Source organism: Gallus gallus, chromosome 2 (genome assembly GCF_016699485.2).
Source record: "Gallus gallus isolate bGalGal1 chromosome 2, bGalGal1.mat.broiler.GRCg7b, whole genome shotgun sequence".
Lineage (NCBI taxonomy): Eukaryota > Metazoa > Chordata > Aves > Galliformes > Phasianidae > Gallus > Gallus gallus.
The window spans coordinates 37,662,194-37,679,774 of record NC_052533.1 but is presented as its reverse complement, the minus strand read 5'-3'; the positions used below and the strand labels follow the sequence as shown (position 1 = coordinate 37,679,774).

The window sequence follows — 17,581 nt, the reverse complement described above, 5'->3', positions numbered from 1 at the left end:
TTAAAATCCAATAGTTCTGTGGCATGTAAAAGAAAAAGATGCAGACAATATCCAAGGAAAACCTCAATACCAAAAAGAGATTCTAAAGCAGAGATGAGTTTCAATGGTTACTTTCACTATCTCAGTATCTGAGGTTATAAAACAGAGGGAAAACCAGATTCTCATTCAATAGTTTTCTGCCTAAAGACACAAACCCAGAACTATGATGTATTTCATGTCACTACAAAAGGCCAGTGGCATGGAAGATGTTGCAGGATAAAGTAAAAATGCCCAACTGTACAGTATCTGAAAGATGTTATTATTCTTGATACAAATAAACCAGCAAAATATCTTTTATTTTTTATTCTAGTAACTTTATTAATATATACGTAGCAGCTGTCACATTTTCATCAGGCCTTAGGATCTTCACTGCACTAAACACTAGACAACTATTCTAATCAGAAGGATTAGAAGTACAGATATTATGTCTAGTTGTTAGAAAAGAACATCATATCAGGGTACCAGAGCTAATAAAGACAACCATGAGACCATTTGTGACATATCTTTTCTTTATCACTTTTCGCACTGCATTTTTCCTTGCATACATGCTGTTCACTGTGTATTCACTTCTAATTACTGCCATATACACACGGTTTAGTTGATATGCTTCTGTGATATGTATCTCATCTTTAAATACATCCTCTACTTTGGAATTGCATATCATATTACTGCATCCTACGGAACATTCATTCATACCCTGACAATCGTGGCACTAGAAAGTAGCTAGCAGATGTGCCAGCACTGCCAGATTACATTTTGTGAATGCCATTCTGCTAATCTTCAAACTCCCAATCTGATTTGAAATTAGTTAGACTATGCCAAAAATTTTCAGATAATCAGGTCCTTCCCCTACAGAAAAAGCAAGGCTCAGAGCAGACAACGACCATATGAGTTCTCAAGGTACACTTATTAATGGATAATGAAGAGTATTAAAGCATTATCACTTTTTATTTGATTAGCTCTGCATCTGCAACCACATTCTGATGTTAGTCAATGCTTATGGAAGGCCCTGAAAGATACACTTTGGCAGGAGTTACAGAGGAAAAGAATTCCAGGAATGATGGTCATTTATTTGGCTTTACTCATGTATCAGAATTAATTCACACAAGCAACACAAGCAACCTAGCCCCTCCCAAAACCAAAATGCACTACTATAAAAAGAAAGGGAAACAATGGCACTCACCTTACATCCCTCACAAGCACTGACACCATAGTGATATCCAGATGATTTGTCTTGACAGACAAAACAGGGCTTGTAAACACGCGGGGGTGGAAGTGGTGAAGGAGGGCTTGGAACAAGTTCCTCAGAACTGGTGCTCTGAGTTTCAACTGCTAAAAAGAAAAAAGAGGAATATAAATGAATGACTCATGAATGAATTTCAAATAATCAGTCATTTACTGTACTACAACGATCAAACTGGCCCATACCTGTCTTTGTGGAATAAAAACTAGAAACAAAAACAGACAACTAGTGACAGAACTATACGCCGCACACTCAGTAGTGTATTTTAAGCTATCTGGGATGTAAAGTGTCATGATCCAGCTACTAAACACCAAAAAAGCTTCATCTCACTTCAGATACACAGCTTAATTATCTTACAAGGCCCCAGAAATGGAAAGCCTTGGGCTCACATTCTGTTTTTTGCTTACTGAATTTCATGGGATCCCTGTGTGTACACTGGACATCAACCTTAAATGGAAAACTGAGGCATGCGTGCTTCCAATCCACCACTACTCTTGGAAGAGCTCTTATATCTTTTGCCATTGTCTACGAAAGGTAACATTTTCCACGTGCAATTCTGCCACAAAAAGATATGAAAATGGATCAGGACATATGTAAAGAGGTGAATGAGTAAGACCTGAAGTGAAAATTACCTGAATAAGTCATTTTTGTTGTTGTTCATCAGTAAAACCAGCACAATCCAGCAACACTTCCTTATCAACTCTACGATTTGTAACATCAGGAAACCTCTCTGAGAAAAAGCTATTAGATATTACGACCCCATGTCCTTTATTGCCTTAATATTTCTGGATGGCCATTTGTTTTGAACTTGCTGGAGAGCCAGTCATCCTTTTCAGTGAGAGGACACAAAAGCTCTACGATGTGAGATAAGACACGTAAACTAGATCTTTTCAGAACATCTGCATTAGTTTTGTGTGATATGCTGTCATCATTCCTCACATTTATTGTGGATGTGCAATACATTTTCATGTTTCACCTAGCTGTTCTGCTGCTCCTCAGATAAATCCCTCCAACTTTTCAACAGATACACAGAAATGACAGAATCTGTGAACTCAGATCTATCCAGAAATATTAGGCACTATCTGCGCAGCTAAATCTCCAGAGCACTAACAGCAGGCCCTAAAGAATATTACTCAATGGAAAATCCGAGACAAGATTTACTGTACATGATATTTTTCAGATTACTGAGATGATACATTTGTATTAAACCCATGATTCATTGTCAACTCGTGTTCTTCAAAATTCACAGAGAGGATCACAGCACATGATACGACTTCCGATTACTCATTAGGGAAGGGACAATTTCTGCCATTTTTACTTGGGTTAAACTACCATCAGCTTCAAGGACACATTCTTTAGAAGAAAACAAATGCTGGAGTGAAGTGTTAAGGGCACTGATTCTAAGCACAGAAATCTCTTTTCAACAGGACCGATTTATTTATACATGTAACAATAGGACGCTTTGTGTGGAAAAACAGAAATGTAAAATAACATGTGGCTCAATAAATCACAATGTTAAAACAATGTCCAGAACTATACTTAACTGTTACAGCATTAAACATGCTGAACTTTGACGAATCAAGTATCCACAGCTTCCTACTGGCCCAAGAAAACTTTAATGAGCTTTTTTGTTAATGAAAAAAGAAGTGAGAACAATCATTTCTTCTCAGTAGTAATTTTTGGTATTTAAGAGAGACACGGAGTGCTCCGTTATTGATTTCTGCACAGTCATCCTGCTTAAATCAATAATCTATTAGTACTTCTAAATTAAAGTTAGATTCATCAAATGACCTTGAGAGTCCTCAAACATTCTGCGTCTTATTTTACGCTAGCGCAAGTATTATAGTGGTTTCCAATCAGTCTCAGAATGACAAAATTTTAGTTTAAAACTCTAATATCAGCAGACAATGTGTTTCGTATTAGCTCATTCAATTCTCCCAGTCAGTCTGAAAGGCGGTTTTTAGGCTTCCCTTGGGAAAACAAGGTTGTGTCATTCAATAAAACAACCACACTCCCGCAATCCTTCTGTGATTTTGGTTTGTGAAAAGCAGTCTACGAGGAATAATGCTGATACACTTCTGTTTTTTCAACAATCTCACTGTAAACAAGCCCCAGCATCTAATAGTGATGTTCAGAGCGTAAGCCATATGTACAGTGCAGGTCTGTCAGGCACCGGCCAAGCACCAGCAGCCTGGGTTGCTCAAGAGATTAAGCAACCAGCTCAGTTCATAAAGGAAGAAAGAAAAAGTGGTCAACAACTGACGATCTGAAGGTGCCATTGCAGATTTGTTTTTTTTCTCTGAAAACTTGAGAAGATATATGAGAGTGAAAACCCAGAAAAAAACAGAAGATGTGCCCCAAAACACTCAGGTATACATGCTACTGGAAAAACTGAACCTACTCGATACAATAGTTGCGTCAGATGAACAACTGCCTAGAGAGTTTGGGAACGTTTGATCCTAGGTAAGACGTATGAGGTTTCCGGAGCAGACTCCAACTCTGGTTACACAAACTCTACTCCTAGTTGGCTTCTGACTCACTGTTCTTCCTTGGATTTAGCCTTTTAAGCTCTGTATTTGAAAATGTATGTACTGCCAGTGTGGAAATGCAGAAATCAGGTGCTGAAGCCTGTAGTGACTGAAGCTCAGTGGGTTTTGAGCACTACTGTTGTGTCACACAGATGGCTACTGGAAGAACAGCAGCGGAACTCATTTTCATCTATGCATGCCTGCACGTGGAAGCTAAAAAACACGCCCAAAAAAGAAGAGGAGGGGGGGGACACAGATGACATTTCCAAAAAGTCAAAGTTTGGAAATTTTTCAAGAAGTCTTAGAATATTAGGAACAAATCGGTCAAAGCAACTTCTTCTGATGCCCTGCAGCCTCATCCTGCGGGCTGTGACATTGCTCACCTGAGAAAACAGAGCACAGCACAGAACACCTGAATGCTGCCCAAGTACACAGGGGCTGGCAAACAATAGGTCACTTCACCATTCCTAAGATGTCTGAAATATTTCTAAAGGTTAGATAAAGTAGCAGATAAGATCTTGAAAAGCACAGCGTGCTTTGTGAGAGCTAATTTACTGCCAGCTACACTATGTTGACAGATAGAGGCATTTCACTTTGTGACCAAGTAGAAGCAGGCATTATGAAATGCCTTTCGTTTCACCAGGAACCTAGATTATTAAGCTAGTATGTTAACGCACACTTTGGACAGTTGAGTCTTAAAAGAATAAGAAGTTGTAAAGCAAATGGCATTTCCTGGATAGCCTCAAGGGAATTGTGAATACTGAGCTCAGGGTCCCTGGTGGGAAGCAGCAATTTCAGCTAATTAGGGTGAATAGCAAAGTATTGCATTTGGTCAAAACATTCTGTTAACCCTCATTTTTGTTGGCACCAACAAGAGTCTGGATTTTTTGCCTTTTTTTTTTTTTTTATGAATTCTCTGCAGGAGTGCAAGGCACACAGCTCACATACATTAGGCAGAAAGTCAAAGGAAACGCCAAAGTTCAACTAAAGTACAAGTAATTAGAACCAGATTCTCTGCTGCTTGTATGTGTGCATTTGATTGTAGAAGTTATTTATAAGCCTCCAAACATTTGAAAAAATAACTATATACTGTAGATCATTTAATTTTTATGTCTAGTCTGGAAAAAAAAAGTCTGCTTTTAATCATCTTCCAGGAAAGAGCCAGGAACTGGGAAAGTGGGTCTCAATTGTTTCAATACAAATTTCTCTCTTTCATGTGCCACATAAAACTATACTATAAAATTAAATCCAAAATATCATTGACTCAACCCCCTGCCCCAATTTTTTTTTTTAATAAAAAACCTCTTTGAATTTGTCATGCTTAAATAGTTTGCATTGTTATGAGGGCTTTTTTTTTTTTTTTTTTTTTTTTTTAACTGTTGTTTGGAAGACAGACAAGAGGGGGGGGGGAAAAAGTGCGAGAGAAAGAAAACATTATGGTGGAGACTTGCCAGCCTTGACTTAGTAACCTGGCCATGACCCTCCAGCGAGTGTGTGTTTGACCCGGTCACACATGACTCTGGCTGCGGACTGTTGCTGGGTTATAAGTCCCAGATATTTATACCATATATACAACAGGTGCAGATCAGAGACAAGAGAAAGACAAAAACAATGTCTTCGTTTTGCGTGAAGACCCTGATTTTCTCTCTTTCAAAGCAAACAGCGTAAGGAAAGAAGTTGGGGTACTATTTCACTTTATTGACATCTCTGTACTCGATCGCTGTTCCACATGAGAATTTACTGCAGGGAGGTCGAGTGGGCTGAGGGCAGGAAGAAAGAGGAAAAGGCTCAGGGGAAACAACATGCCAAATGTTGATCAACTTGCATTGAATTACCAAACTGTCACATCCGAACCACGGTCAAAAATCTTTCCTCGTATGGCTAGGTATGCACTGAGGTTCAGGAAGGAATGTTTTTTATTAGAGTGAACACAGCACACCTGGATTATAAAACATAGGTTGCCATGATAACTCCGGATTGAGATATTACTATCAGAGTTTTCAGAAGTACTTAAGAAAACGTCTTTCACATCTTAGGGTTTCTTTTTCATTACTTGTGTCTTGCTAGCTGTGCACATCTGTCTTGAAGTCATGATGTTAAATGTAAGTTATTCTACTTTAATTCCTCATTACAATTTTCCAGCTTAAATTTTAATCAAGACGTAGCTCAACTCTACAGGACAGTCTAGGTCTTAAAAGAAAAAAAGGCACGTTTTGGCCTTGAAAGACAAAAAAACATCCAAGTCTTCAGGTTTGGTTTTCCTATGAAAAAGGGTCTTTTTCAACAGGGACATCAAAAGTCTATACTTTATGATTCAGCTTTTACTTGAGGGTGCCCAATCCCGAATGATCTCTTCGCTATTGGAAAAGCTAAGAGTACAATTTAATAAACAACCAAGCTTACAAGAAGTAGAGGTTGTGGAGATCAAAAGTCCAAGTTGCAAGTTCTAACTAATAGACAAACCGCCACAAGGTCACCAAGAAGGTGCCTCAGCCGAGGTCATTTTCAGAGCCATGCCTATGGCACAGCTCCTGCTGCCAACAGCAATCTCAGACAAGGTGCAAGGCCTGATAGAGGCAGCCCACTTGGCACAAGTCTCTAAAGCTGAAGTGCTTTCGCTGTTACGATTTTTGTCAGTAAAGCAGTGATAGGACAGCTGGCTCCTGTCCAGCCACAGCTGGGAGAAGAGTGGTCCTGCTGAACTCTGTCCCCAGCCTTGCAAGTAAGAGTTGTTAAGCACATGCTTTGATATTCGTACCCTAATGAAGTTCCAGCTACAAATTTGGCCGCACTCCACTGAAGACAAGCACACAATCAAGACAGTATTTGCTTCCCCCTACCCTTTTGCGTCTCAAGTGTTTAGACTTTAGGCTGCTTTGGGCCAGGCCACTGGTTGGCCTTTCATCAACAAAACTGCAAGGTTTCAATTGCAGATGTGTAATGTTAACCAGCAGAGTAAAGTAACTTAAGTCAATGGAGTCAGTGGATACTGGTCTCAGCCGCATGACAGCAGGATAGCCGTCTGACGTCTTTATTTGTATCAGGTGATTAGGGCCAGAACGTAAAATTCAACTTCTTACTACCAGCACAGCAGAGCTAACCAGATATGTTTGCGGTAAATCAGAAAGCAACAATGTCTACCAGTTGCTTATCCTTTTCTTCCAGCCTAATACAATTTCCGTTCCTCAACAGCATACTCCCTTTTTCATTTGCTGCACAGATTCAATATTCCCACAAACATCTTCTCTTGGTTGCCCAGTGAAAGATGGGTGTGTTTTGGCAATACCCTTCTCTGTTCCACCACAAATAGTCTGGTCTCTTAATTAATCCATTTGTTGAGCAAGCAAATTGAGTTACCTGACTTCACAGTGCCATTATACCCTCCAGGCGCCCCACCCGCCAGTGGCATTTCCAAATGACATTGCTGCACAGATCTGCCCCTGCCACCCACCCTCTGGCACGTAGCAAGGCCTGCAGTACTCCTGACCCTGCCATATTTAGCGGTACGAGACCCTGCTCTGCGCTACCTATCTAATCTACAGGCATGGTCTCCAATGCTCCAGTACTTGAATATCCCACGAGCACTCATATGTTTATCTTTGTAACACCCAAGCGGGATAAGGAAAGGGCTATTCTTTTTACTTCAGAGATGGGAAACAGAAGCACTGACAGCCTAACAGCTTGATTTGCCTAGGTCTTAAATTCCTGGAAAAATGCAAGCAGTACCCAACTGGGATTTTCAGCAGCAACTGAGAGCCCCACTAACTGTAGCTCTCACATTGCCTTCCGAATGCAGCCTTACATATCTTGCCCCAAGTTACAGATGGTATACAACACAGAGCAGGGAACTTAATTAAATCAGTGCTCAGTAGCTGTAACAGGGGACACTTCTGAGGCACTGCCCAGTTCCCAGGTCTGAGCATGCATCCCGCTCAGCAGCCAGCTGCAAGATTAGGGGCCCTCTGTCTGCAAGAGCCACCAGCACTGCTGGCAGGAGCTCAGGGGGGCTGGTGAAAGGCTCATCTACACTTGGTGATTTCCAAAGACAACTGACAATCAACTTTCAGCAAAACGACCACACCATATATTCAATTACACAGGAAAGTCCCAGCAGCAAGCCGTCTGTCCTGAGAGAATCACAGACTGGCTGAGGTGGGAAGGGACCTCTGTGTCCCTCTGGCTCAAATCCTGCTCAAGCAGGGACACTCAGAGCAGAGTGCCCAGGACTGTGTCCAAGCAGCTTCTGATTACCTCCAAGGGGCAAACTCCACAAACTCTCTGGACAGCCTGTGCCAGAGCTCGGTCATCCCTCAGCAAGGGGTGTTTCCTTATGTTCAGATGGTGCCTGCTGCATTTGCTTGTGCCCTTCGTCTCCGGATTATTGTCCTCACACATGGCTGTTACTCAGCAACTCCCATGCTTGGGTGCTATGCCCCCACACAGGCAGAAGCAACACCAGAAGCTGCCACAAAAATCTGTACACATGGCTCTACTGTCCATGCCACCAGGAGACTCATCTACCACCAAGACATAAACCTGAATCTACGAGGATAGAAGAAAAGTGTCTGTGCTACATCCTGAGCTCATCTGGTCTGGAAATCACCAATGTGCCCAACCATATATTTCTGAATAAAAACCTTTTCCTGAAATTGCTGCACGTCGTGCCCTGAAGGTGTTCTGGAGGCGAGCTATAACTGCATGCATCTCTAGTGCTTCTCCCAGGAAAGTCAGGACTTCTGGCAACTATAAAATTACTCTACGCACACATTAACTGCAATGTACAGGACAGCAAAGAGGCTGCAGCCACGCTGTAAGAGCACATTCATTCTTTGTAGATTTGCTCAGCACCATCTTCTCAAACAAGAGCAACATCTACTCCAGAACTGCCAGCTTTGCAATGCCTGATTCTCAAGTCCTGGATCCACTAAAAATATGGGGAATCAGGTCTGTCTAATGCAGGAGATTTATGTTCACATGACTTCCTCAAAGAAATTGGTACTATTTTGGAGTCTGTATTTTTTAACATTTGTGTCAGCACAGCAGTTGTACATTTGGGTTTGTCCATAGGGGTAGCTACAGAGACAGATTTACATTTGACAGTTGTAGGTGGAAGCTTGCCATGATTAATCGTATCAGAGTCAAGAACTACATGTGGTTACACTGGTGCTACTCTCAGGACAGACTAAATGATGCGCTAGGAACTGAGAACAGGAGTGCCTTTCGCTAAGTAAATGGCTGCACAGACACCAGGAGGTGTTTCTGGGAGAGCTGGGGTGAAAGCGAGCATGCAGACAGGATGGCCAGAGGGGCTGTGGGCATGGTGGAGCTTACAGGGCAGCAGCTCATCAGTTTGTATCAAGAGCCTACTTGATACAGAAAACACGTTACAGGGAGAAAAACAAATCGTATGGAAAACTGAAGAAAAACATCCGAAAGATGCTAGCTCCGTGGTTTTTTCAGGTCGGTGATTTTCCGCCTGGCCACTACCATGCAGAATTCCATCAATCTGGAGTGAATTTTTCATATCACTGCAAAATTGAAAAATAGGATCTTCTTTACCCAAGAAAATCATGCTCCCATTTGTGTGAAGTTCCATTTTCCTTTGAAAATGAGCTTTTCTCACAAGCGGGGCTCTGCTTGCTTTCCCAGTGAGTTCCCAAGGTCAGATCCTCGTCTGGAGCAAAGCGGCACAGGCAAAGCAGCTGCACTGGCTTAGAAAGGACGAGGACTCGGGCCTCTTTATTTATGAAAACAGAGCCTCTTTCTGTGACCTACTGATAAAACTGTGTCACAAATTTAGCATGTTTTCGCTGCAGGATCAATAATAAGAGAAAGTCACACTGTGAGGGACAAAACACTTAAAAACAGCAGAGGTGCGATTCTCTCTTTTCAGACCAGTTTTACAGTGTCATAAACACACCAATTCCAAGAAGTACCCTTGATTTGTAAACATATAAAATGGAGAAAGCTCAAATCCAGTCTCTTCAATAATAAATAAAAATTGCAAGGATAATGAAATCGTTACTGTAATCTCTATACACATCCAGATATTTTACTAAGTCGTAAAGTCCCCATTTATAGTTATTAAATGCTTTACGGTACTTTGAGCACTTTTCTTTTATCTTCAGATCTTTTCAAGCATCCAAACAGAATAATCCAGAGCATTATGGTACAGGAATGAAGGAATGATTTCATTCCAGAAAGCTGGCCTCCTATCCAAGTTGGTATTAGTTTTCAGTATTACTGTGTCTGCCAAATACATTTATGTTCTATATATTCAGCGTGTTCTTATGACACTATTTATCATGATTTTTTGCCGTGGCTTGAATCCAGCAAGAAAATGAGTGTTTTCGTATCTTTAATCATGTACTACTATTATACAGTTGTTCAGTACCACATGGACAAAATGAAACTGTTGTGCTCTACTTGCCGATGCCCTAAACTGACTTGCTATGCAGTACATGTAATTTTACTTCTCAAACTCTAGGACCATCAATTTAGGCCATTTTGATCTTTAGGTATTTTTAGATCTTAAAATTAATAGAGTGACTCAGCAAGAGCCAATTCATTGATCAAAACTACTTCAAGTAAGTGCAGTCCAGTTAAAACGCTTATCATCCCAATTAATTTGTATTGCAGCCACACTGCTGGATATCGCTAATTGATTTATGTACCCTCCTTTCTATTCCCATTTACAAGGGCAATTATGAACTCTATCACATATGTTTAAATGGGTTATATTAGGATAATATCTAGAAGCTGGACTGCTGAGCTTGAAGTCTTTAAGAACAGGTGAATTCTTCTTTAATGGGCCCGCTATCAATCTGCTACAAACAGCCTATAACCTTTGAGGCAGAACACGGCACTAATGTTTCAATTTTCATGGGCAGTTTGGGGTTGACTCCAATGATGAGCACAAATGGTATTTTTAATTGTTTTAAAAATGGCATATTATAGGCAGCAATAAACACTTACAAATTAGCATTATGCCAGCCACCGCTCTCTGCAAAGCATGGTTTCTATAAACAAGTTAAAACGCATACATCTGTAAATAATAAGTATAAGTATGCTGAATTTAATGAATAAGGGCACTAAAAGAAATTGAACAGTAGGGGTTCAGCAATTAGAGTAACTGCCCATTTTATTAAAAATGTATTGTTTCCAGCTTTCACTTTAGAAAGCTTTTATTGCTCTGCTAATTCTGAGTTTTGATATCCTTAGAAAAGGAGGCCTACCCTTTATTTTCTTTGACAGACTCATCACACAGTCCCTCGCTTCATTTTACAAGGCATCAGACAATTATTTAGCTTATCTCACTGCTTGAGATCTCACTCTTGGGCCCTCGCTGCAGATTTTTTGGCACGATTCGGCTCAGAGGTATGTTTCTGCTTCAAGTATGAATCTGCTGAACCAGCAAACCCCAAGAAGCAGTCACCCACAGCCCCTTCAGCTTCCCAACACTCCAGCAGAGCAGAGGGAAGAGCACGTGCCCAGATTCCCTGCAATGCCCCTGCAAAAGCAGGGCCATTTGCTGAGGATGGCGAGGCTTGGGGCTGTGAAATGGAGCCGTGCATTTCCTCTTGCCGTGGAGCAGCAGCCTCCTGCAGAGGGCAAAACAGGGCACACTGAGAGAGGCGACCTCTTTGAAAGGTAGTTCTAAAGCAAGGAGGTGTCCAAGGAGACATCTCCCATGCTCCTGGCATTACTGCTGTTAGTCTCTGGGGTACCTGTGCTTGTACAGGTCTATTACATACATCTAGCTTTCCTCCCTGGTAACCGACTCCATAAGACTATTTTTAACACTAGCCTAATTGCACCCACATTGCTACACTGCTACAGCTGTGGGGGTTTAATTAAAACAATACATTATTTCCACTTAGACATGACATATAACTGTAAAAAACGGCTTTCATCACTTTAGCTTATCTGCAACAAGGGCAGTCAGACAAAATCTTAACCTTCCTGACATCTTCCAATGCACATACACACACCGTAACAGGGACAAGCTCTGTCTCCTCAGCATGCCAGATCAGGTCAGTGCTCTACTAAAAGCAGCACACCTCAACACTTCCGATGCTGACATGAGAAATTCAAGTTCATGGAATATTTAAGAACTGAGTATCACCAATATCTGTTGAGGGGAGAAAATGAAATACACACTTTATCAAGCTGTAATGCTCGCCTGAGCAGAATTGCATTATTTCTCAACTGAATGCCTGCTAGACAAAAGATGATAACATAGTGCGGAAGATACCATGAAAATCTAAGACAGCACTTTCTTCTCTTTGAAGATCAGTATCCTCATCATTATGTTTACATACTACTTTATATCTATCTCTTTGGATGTTTATAGGTGGGATTTACTTTCCCCTGGTGCAGCTAACTGGGAAAGCATCACCGTGTCCCCTTGGCAGTCGGTGGCACAGAAGCTAAAAGCTGGGAAAGGGCTTGGTGCCTCAGAGCAAAAAGGAAGCAACACTGTGAGCAGATCTCTAGTCTGCCTAGAAGATAAAAGATCAATAAAATAAGAAATTCACCAGAGACTGGAGCCTAGATGAGAACCGTGACTGAAGAGCGCATTTTCCAATATTCTTTTCTCTTACCCTCTACCTGTGGTGGATTTTCCTATTAATCCCTTAGAGCAAGGAATGCTCATCATTTTATCTCTGTTATCTGGGAGTACCATTCTCACTCAGAAGAGAAAATATTATGCACACACTGTAATGCTGACAAACAGACTTGTGCTAGTAGTGTTTCCCAGTCACTTGGTGTTTCCTGTTCTACACCCACGTTCAGCCCTGAGTTAGGGTTTTTTTGCCCAGCTACTCTGCTCATGACTGACTGCATTATTTCAGACTTACAAACAGGGAAGATGTCAACCGTACTTTTAAACAGTATATGACATAAATATTTCATAACAGGAAAAACTCCAAAGAGCGGGACAGGCAGCATTCAATCCCGACCTAGAAGCAAATTCAACACTTGATGTCTCAAGAAACTTAAGGTAAAACTTACACTTTGAAAATGGGAAATTACTTTTTCCAAGTGAGATTCAGTTCTAGAAGACCTTTGACTACTGTGCTTTAATCATTTTTTAATGTCCATAATGTGATTATCCAGCATTATACATATGCATATAAGTATGTTTCACAGAATAAGCACTCTCAAGGAAAACACTTTTCTTGCCATATTTGAGAGATTTGGGCCATCGTTTTCTGTAGAAATTAAGCTTATTTGTACAAACGCTTTTCCAGTTGTCACGGTTGGAGAGATATGCCATTTAACGTAAATTCTTTCCATGCCATCTTCCTGAATTTGCAGAAGGACAGCGTTAGTGTCTCAGCCAACACTGAAAGGATTCTGAAGCCATAGCAAAGTGTAACTGACAACATACTAAGGCTGCACAAAAAACTGAGGATAGTAGAGTGAAACTGTCTGTAGGACTACCTCCTTCGCCCTAAGGTCCAGAAAACCTCTAACCCGTAGCACTTGTAATTCATAGTGCATGGGACAAGACAGAGCAGTCATTTAGGAATAAGGACAATGCTGCTACAGCACAGAACTGTTAGCTACAAACAGTTCTTTTTTTCATTTCATAGTATTTGTAAACGTCTTGACAACTAATTGTGCAGCAGCATACAGTTGCAAAAAACTGTACTTTACACCTACTTAAGCTTTTCACACAATAAGTTTATTATGATCTTTCTCCACTTCCCCTTCTTAGATCAGATCTTGTACAGTTTGTCACTACATATGTATCCCTTTGGAAATTTGGGGAAATTTTACTAGTGGTTTTTCCACACATTAACCCACCGGGCATGTTATCCGAAGAGATTTAAGAAGAGCAACCTGTGAGAGCAGGAGACCCTCTTTGAGAAAACCTCTCTGTGGCTAATTTACTCTGGGATCACCCAGTATGGGCAGTCCCAGTATACAGGCAGTGCTGGTGGGACAGGGGCACATTTAGGACAACTCCCACACCTCCCAGGCAGAGGGGATACCCCGCTGTTTGATGGCGTCCCCAGCATTTGCAAACCGGTTTGTCTGATCACTAAGTTCTATTGTTTCCTCAGATAAGCAGAGCCCCAGTGAACAATTAAAGCTTTCAATAAATAATCTGTAAGCACATTCATTTGATTTACTGTTATTTGATACAGCAGTTAGTTTCAATGGGGCACTTACTATTGATCACGTAAAGTACTACAGACAAACATGAAACACTTCCAGAACTCCATGGATTATTACTCTTTATCTGCCACTCATCTGGCTTACTTGTAATGGTTGCGAAATTTAAAATCAATAACAACAATTAGTGTTCTGTATACTCTCAGGAATGAATCATGTCAAATATGTTTTGTTACCAAAATGAGGCATTGGAAAGTGCATAAAACACGACAGACTCTTGCAAGTACCAAAACTCTAAACAACATTTCTCCTTGCACTATAAAGTTCCCAACACAGGGGGGTAAAGAAAATTTAAAAATATATGAGTAATTTCAATGCTCCTACAAGCATACACACATTATACAGGGACAATGATAAGATTAAAAAAAAAAATGGAAACTATTTAGGCATACCACTTCCAGCTAAGCTGGTGAGAAAAAGGCACCACCATTTTTCCTTAGAAAAGTCTACCGTCACTTGACCTCAAAAGGAGTCTGGGTTGCTAATAATGGCAGGGCTTGCTCCTGTGTAGGGAACTGAAGATGAATGAAGTAGTCTGATTCATCCTCCCACTGCCTTTTCCTGAAGAGTCCACAGTAACTACAACAACAAAAACTGGAAATGGATTGTAAGTGGTTTACATAGGATAACACCTTTACTCTTAGCTTTAGATTCATAGGAATTTGTTGTGAATCTAATGAAATGCATGGAAATAACAGTATTTTGAGATTTCTGCTAGAGTAATAATTCTAGATAATTAAAATGCAAAGCAATAAGAGAAATGTTTTATCATTAAACTGTAACCAGAGCTCTGTGTGAAGTCATCCATTCAGAAGACTTGTTTTTCATCAATTATTTGTTATTTATCTGATGTAAATATAAGAAAGTCTAATTAAAATGTATGACTCCTTATGCAGCTTCTTGTCATTAAGACCAATGAAAGCGTTCTGAAGACCATAATGAAATAATTATGTTTGCCTTTAAGAATCCTCTTCAACAACACATGGCAGTACTACACTAAATTAAAACATCAGGAACTAAATTTCTCTTGCATCTATTTCCATTTTCACTAATTATACCCCCAAGCTTTCCAATAGACCAGGCCCTAAAATTCTTTTGAAGCTGAAACAGCCTAAGGAACAGCAGCCTTCTCATAGTAATGGACTTTGATGAACAAACAAAGGTAATGCAGCCCTGGAAGCATTAATATTTCAGATAGAGTTATCACGTGAAAATATGTGTTTATTTGAAAAATGGGGTAAAAGACTGTTGGTAAAGAGCCAAATATCTGTTTCAGGGAAACTGATACTCTGATTTAATCTTATCTAATTGCGTCACTCCTTCCTCATCTCTTTTGGTCAGAGTGTTTTCTTTCTCTGTGCAGAAATTAAGCATAGCAGAAGCATAACAAACATGCTATTACTGGGCATCGTCGGTGGGTGTAAAATTCTGTAACTAAGCTATGCTTCGACATTTTAGTGAAGGTGAAAACAGCAACTTTGAACAGCTGCACCTTTCATACTGGGCTCCATTTCACAGACTGAGGTAGAGCTATTATCTCCAACAGCACCCAGACATACAGTCCTTCCCAACACGTAGCTCGTGCTTCACCATGAAGTTCTTGAAGGATCTAGCCAAACCACGGGGAAATAGAAGGATTTGGATAAGGAAGAAACAGGGAAGGATGTGAGTCAGCTCAGACTTCTTGCGGTCAGCTGACAGCTTCATTGCAAAACTTAAGAAAGATAACGGCTCCTTTCTGCCATGGTCTCAAAGAAGTGAATGTGACAATGCATGCCAAACGTAGAAAGGCAAACAGCTCACATATCTAACCCACACAGCCGGTGACAGTATGTGCAACTAGAAACACACAGCTGGAATGTGCCCTCAAAATGGAGAAGGGAAGGCTGAGGTTGACTGCCAAATGAGGATTTGAGAAAAGTACATCCTCCTATCAACCCCCTCATCAAAGATACTTTGCACAAACACCTGAGAGACATAGGTGATTTGCCAACATTCATTCCACATCTTAAGGCTTGCTGTTCAAAGCATGAAGTGAAAATGGGAGCGTTTGTAGAAAAGGCAGGTCTCCAAGGGTTCCCAGCCAGCCCCGAAGGAGGATCTGACATACATCAATCCAGTAAGTCATCATTTTTTTCCCCACAAAAGAATGAAAGAAGCAAACCAAACAACAAAGCAATGCAAAGGAACAGTCTGAAAGATGGAGTGAAGGAAGAAGAAAAATCCCCTCAAATCAAAGGCTGAGAGACAGAAGTATGAAGCACTGTTTAAAAGCAAACAAACAAAGCTCCCTAAGGACCTGATCCTAACAATAAGAAGCAAACATGTGCAGGACTGTAAGCCAGGCCTTTGATTCACGCCCCAAGCCAAAAATGCAGGTTGATGGATTAGTGTTTTGTGCGAGGAATGGAAGGTTTGTTGAGAAGATAGTAGCTCTGACCAGGTTAACAGTTGTTAAGAGTTGTGCAGAAAACACAGATGAGCTGTGGGGCTCACATGCGTTTCCCTGTGTCTGGGGAAAAGCCCCCCGTCTCCTGACCTAAGGCAGTGCCTGGGAGCAGCAAGGTTTGGGCAGGTATCGCCAGATGGCACTGTTACACAGTTTTCCAAGTCCTCTTCCTTCCTGTTCGAGTGAATGTTCAGTCTTGGAAAGACAGACGACGTTGGCCTTCCTGGTGGCTTTTCTGGTGCGAGGTGAGGAGCAAAGGAGCGGGGCTGGGAGGAGGCCTGCTGGCCTTGAGTGGGACTGGGAACACTTTAAATCATCCCAGCCCCTGTTAGGTCTGCTTATCACACAGGAGCCCGCAAAAGTTCCTAACACTGGTCTCCAGCTGGCAAAGGAGAGACTTTGGTGCAAGACTGGAAGACGACAGGCCAGTGCTGCCATAGAGGCAAAGAGAAAGACACCTCTGTGTGATGGCTGTGTGCTCCCAACAGGCTGGCAAAGAAGTAACAAAACACCATGAACATCACTACAGTGATGTGTGTTTCACCACAAGCTGTGTTCAGACAGAAGAAATGACAGGATTCAAGAGATTTTTTGTTTCATACCACTGTTGTTGTTTTTTCCTGAACGAACCATTTCTTCCACTCTGAGTGTATTATGGGCACAAATAGCTTTCCAGCATTGAAGCACCCACTGAAATAAACCTGAGTTGGATCTAATGGCAGCATTTGTCTTTGGTTGGTGCAGCACTGGGAAACTCAATCAGCTGCTACACATCTGTGCTGTGGAGCTCGAAAGGAGAATAATTCTTTTTTTTTTCTTTTTTTTTTTCCCCTAAGAAGAAAAGCAATGTTGGCTGTTCCTCCTGCTGAATATCCAGCACAATGGCATCAGCATTTACTAGCATTTCAGTAAAGCAGTGGTACATAAACATGTTAAAGGCTCAGTCTTAGAAGCGCTCTGTGTCTGAAACTCTTATTAAATCCAAGGGTGGAGCGCTGAGTGCATTGAAGGGCCTCACAAGATAAGGCTCTAAAAGACAAAGATACACTTAATTTGTCTTGTTATTGTTCAAAGATCCTTGCTAAAAATACAATGTGAGCCGAGAGAAAAGTATTATGGTTCAGTGGAAAGACATCC

General features: G+C 41.1%; 1 protein-coding gene across 11 annotated transcripts in view; it reads right to left on the bottom strand.

The window, feature by feature from the left end:
- RARB (retinoic acid receptor beta) overlaps window positions 1-17,581 on the bottom strand; it is a 324,329-nt gene that overhangs the window by 66,609 nt on the left and 240,139 nt on the right. For 8 of the 11 annotated variants that reach the window (XM_040676713.2, XM_040676707.2, NM_205326.2 and 5 more), the window contains one exon: window positions 1,223-1,371. In XM_040676713.2, the coding sequence (XP_040532647.1) occupies window positions 1,223-1,371 (149 nt within the window). The remainder of the gene's footprint in view (window positions 1-1,222; window positions 1,372-17,581) is intronic. The other 3 variants (XM_040676732.2, XM_015281315.4, XM_015281317.4) reach the window with 1 other exon arrangement.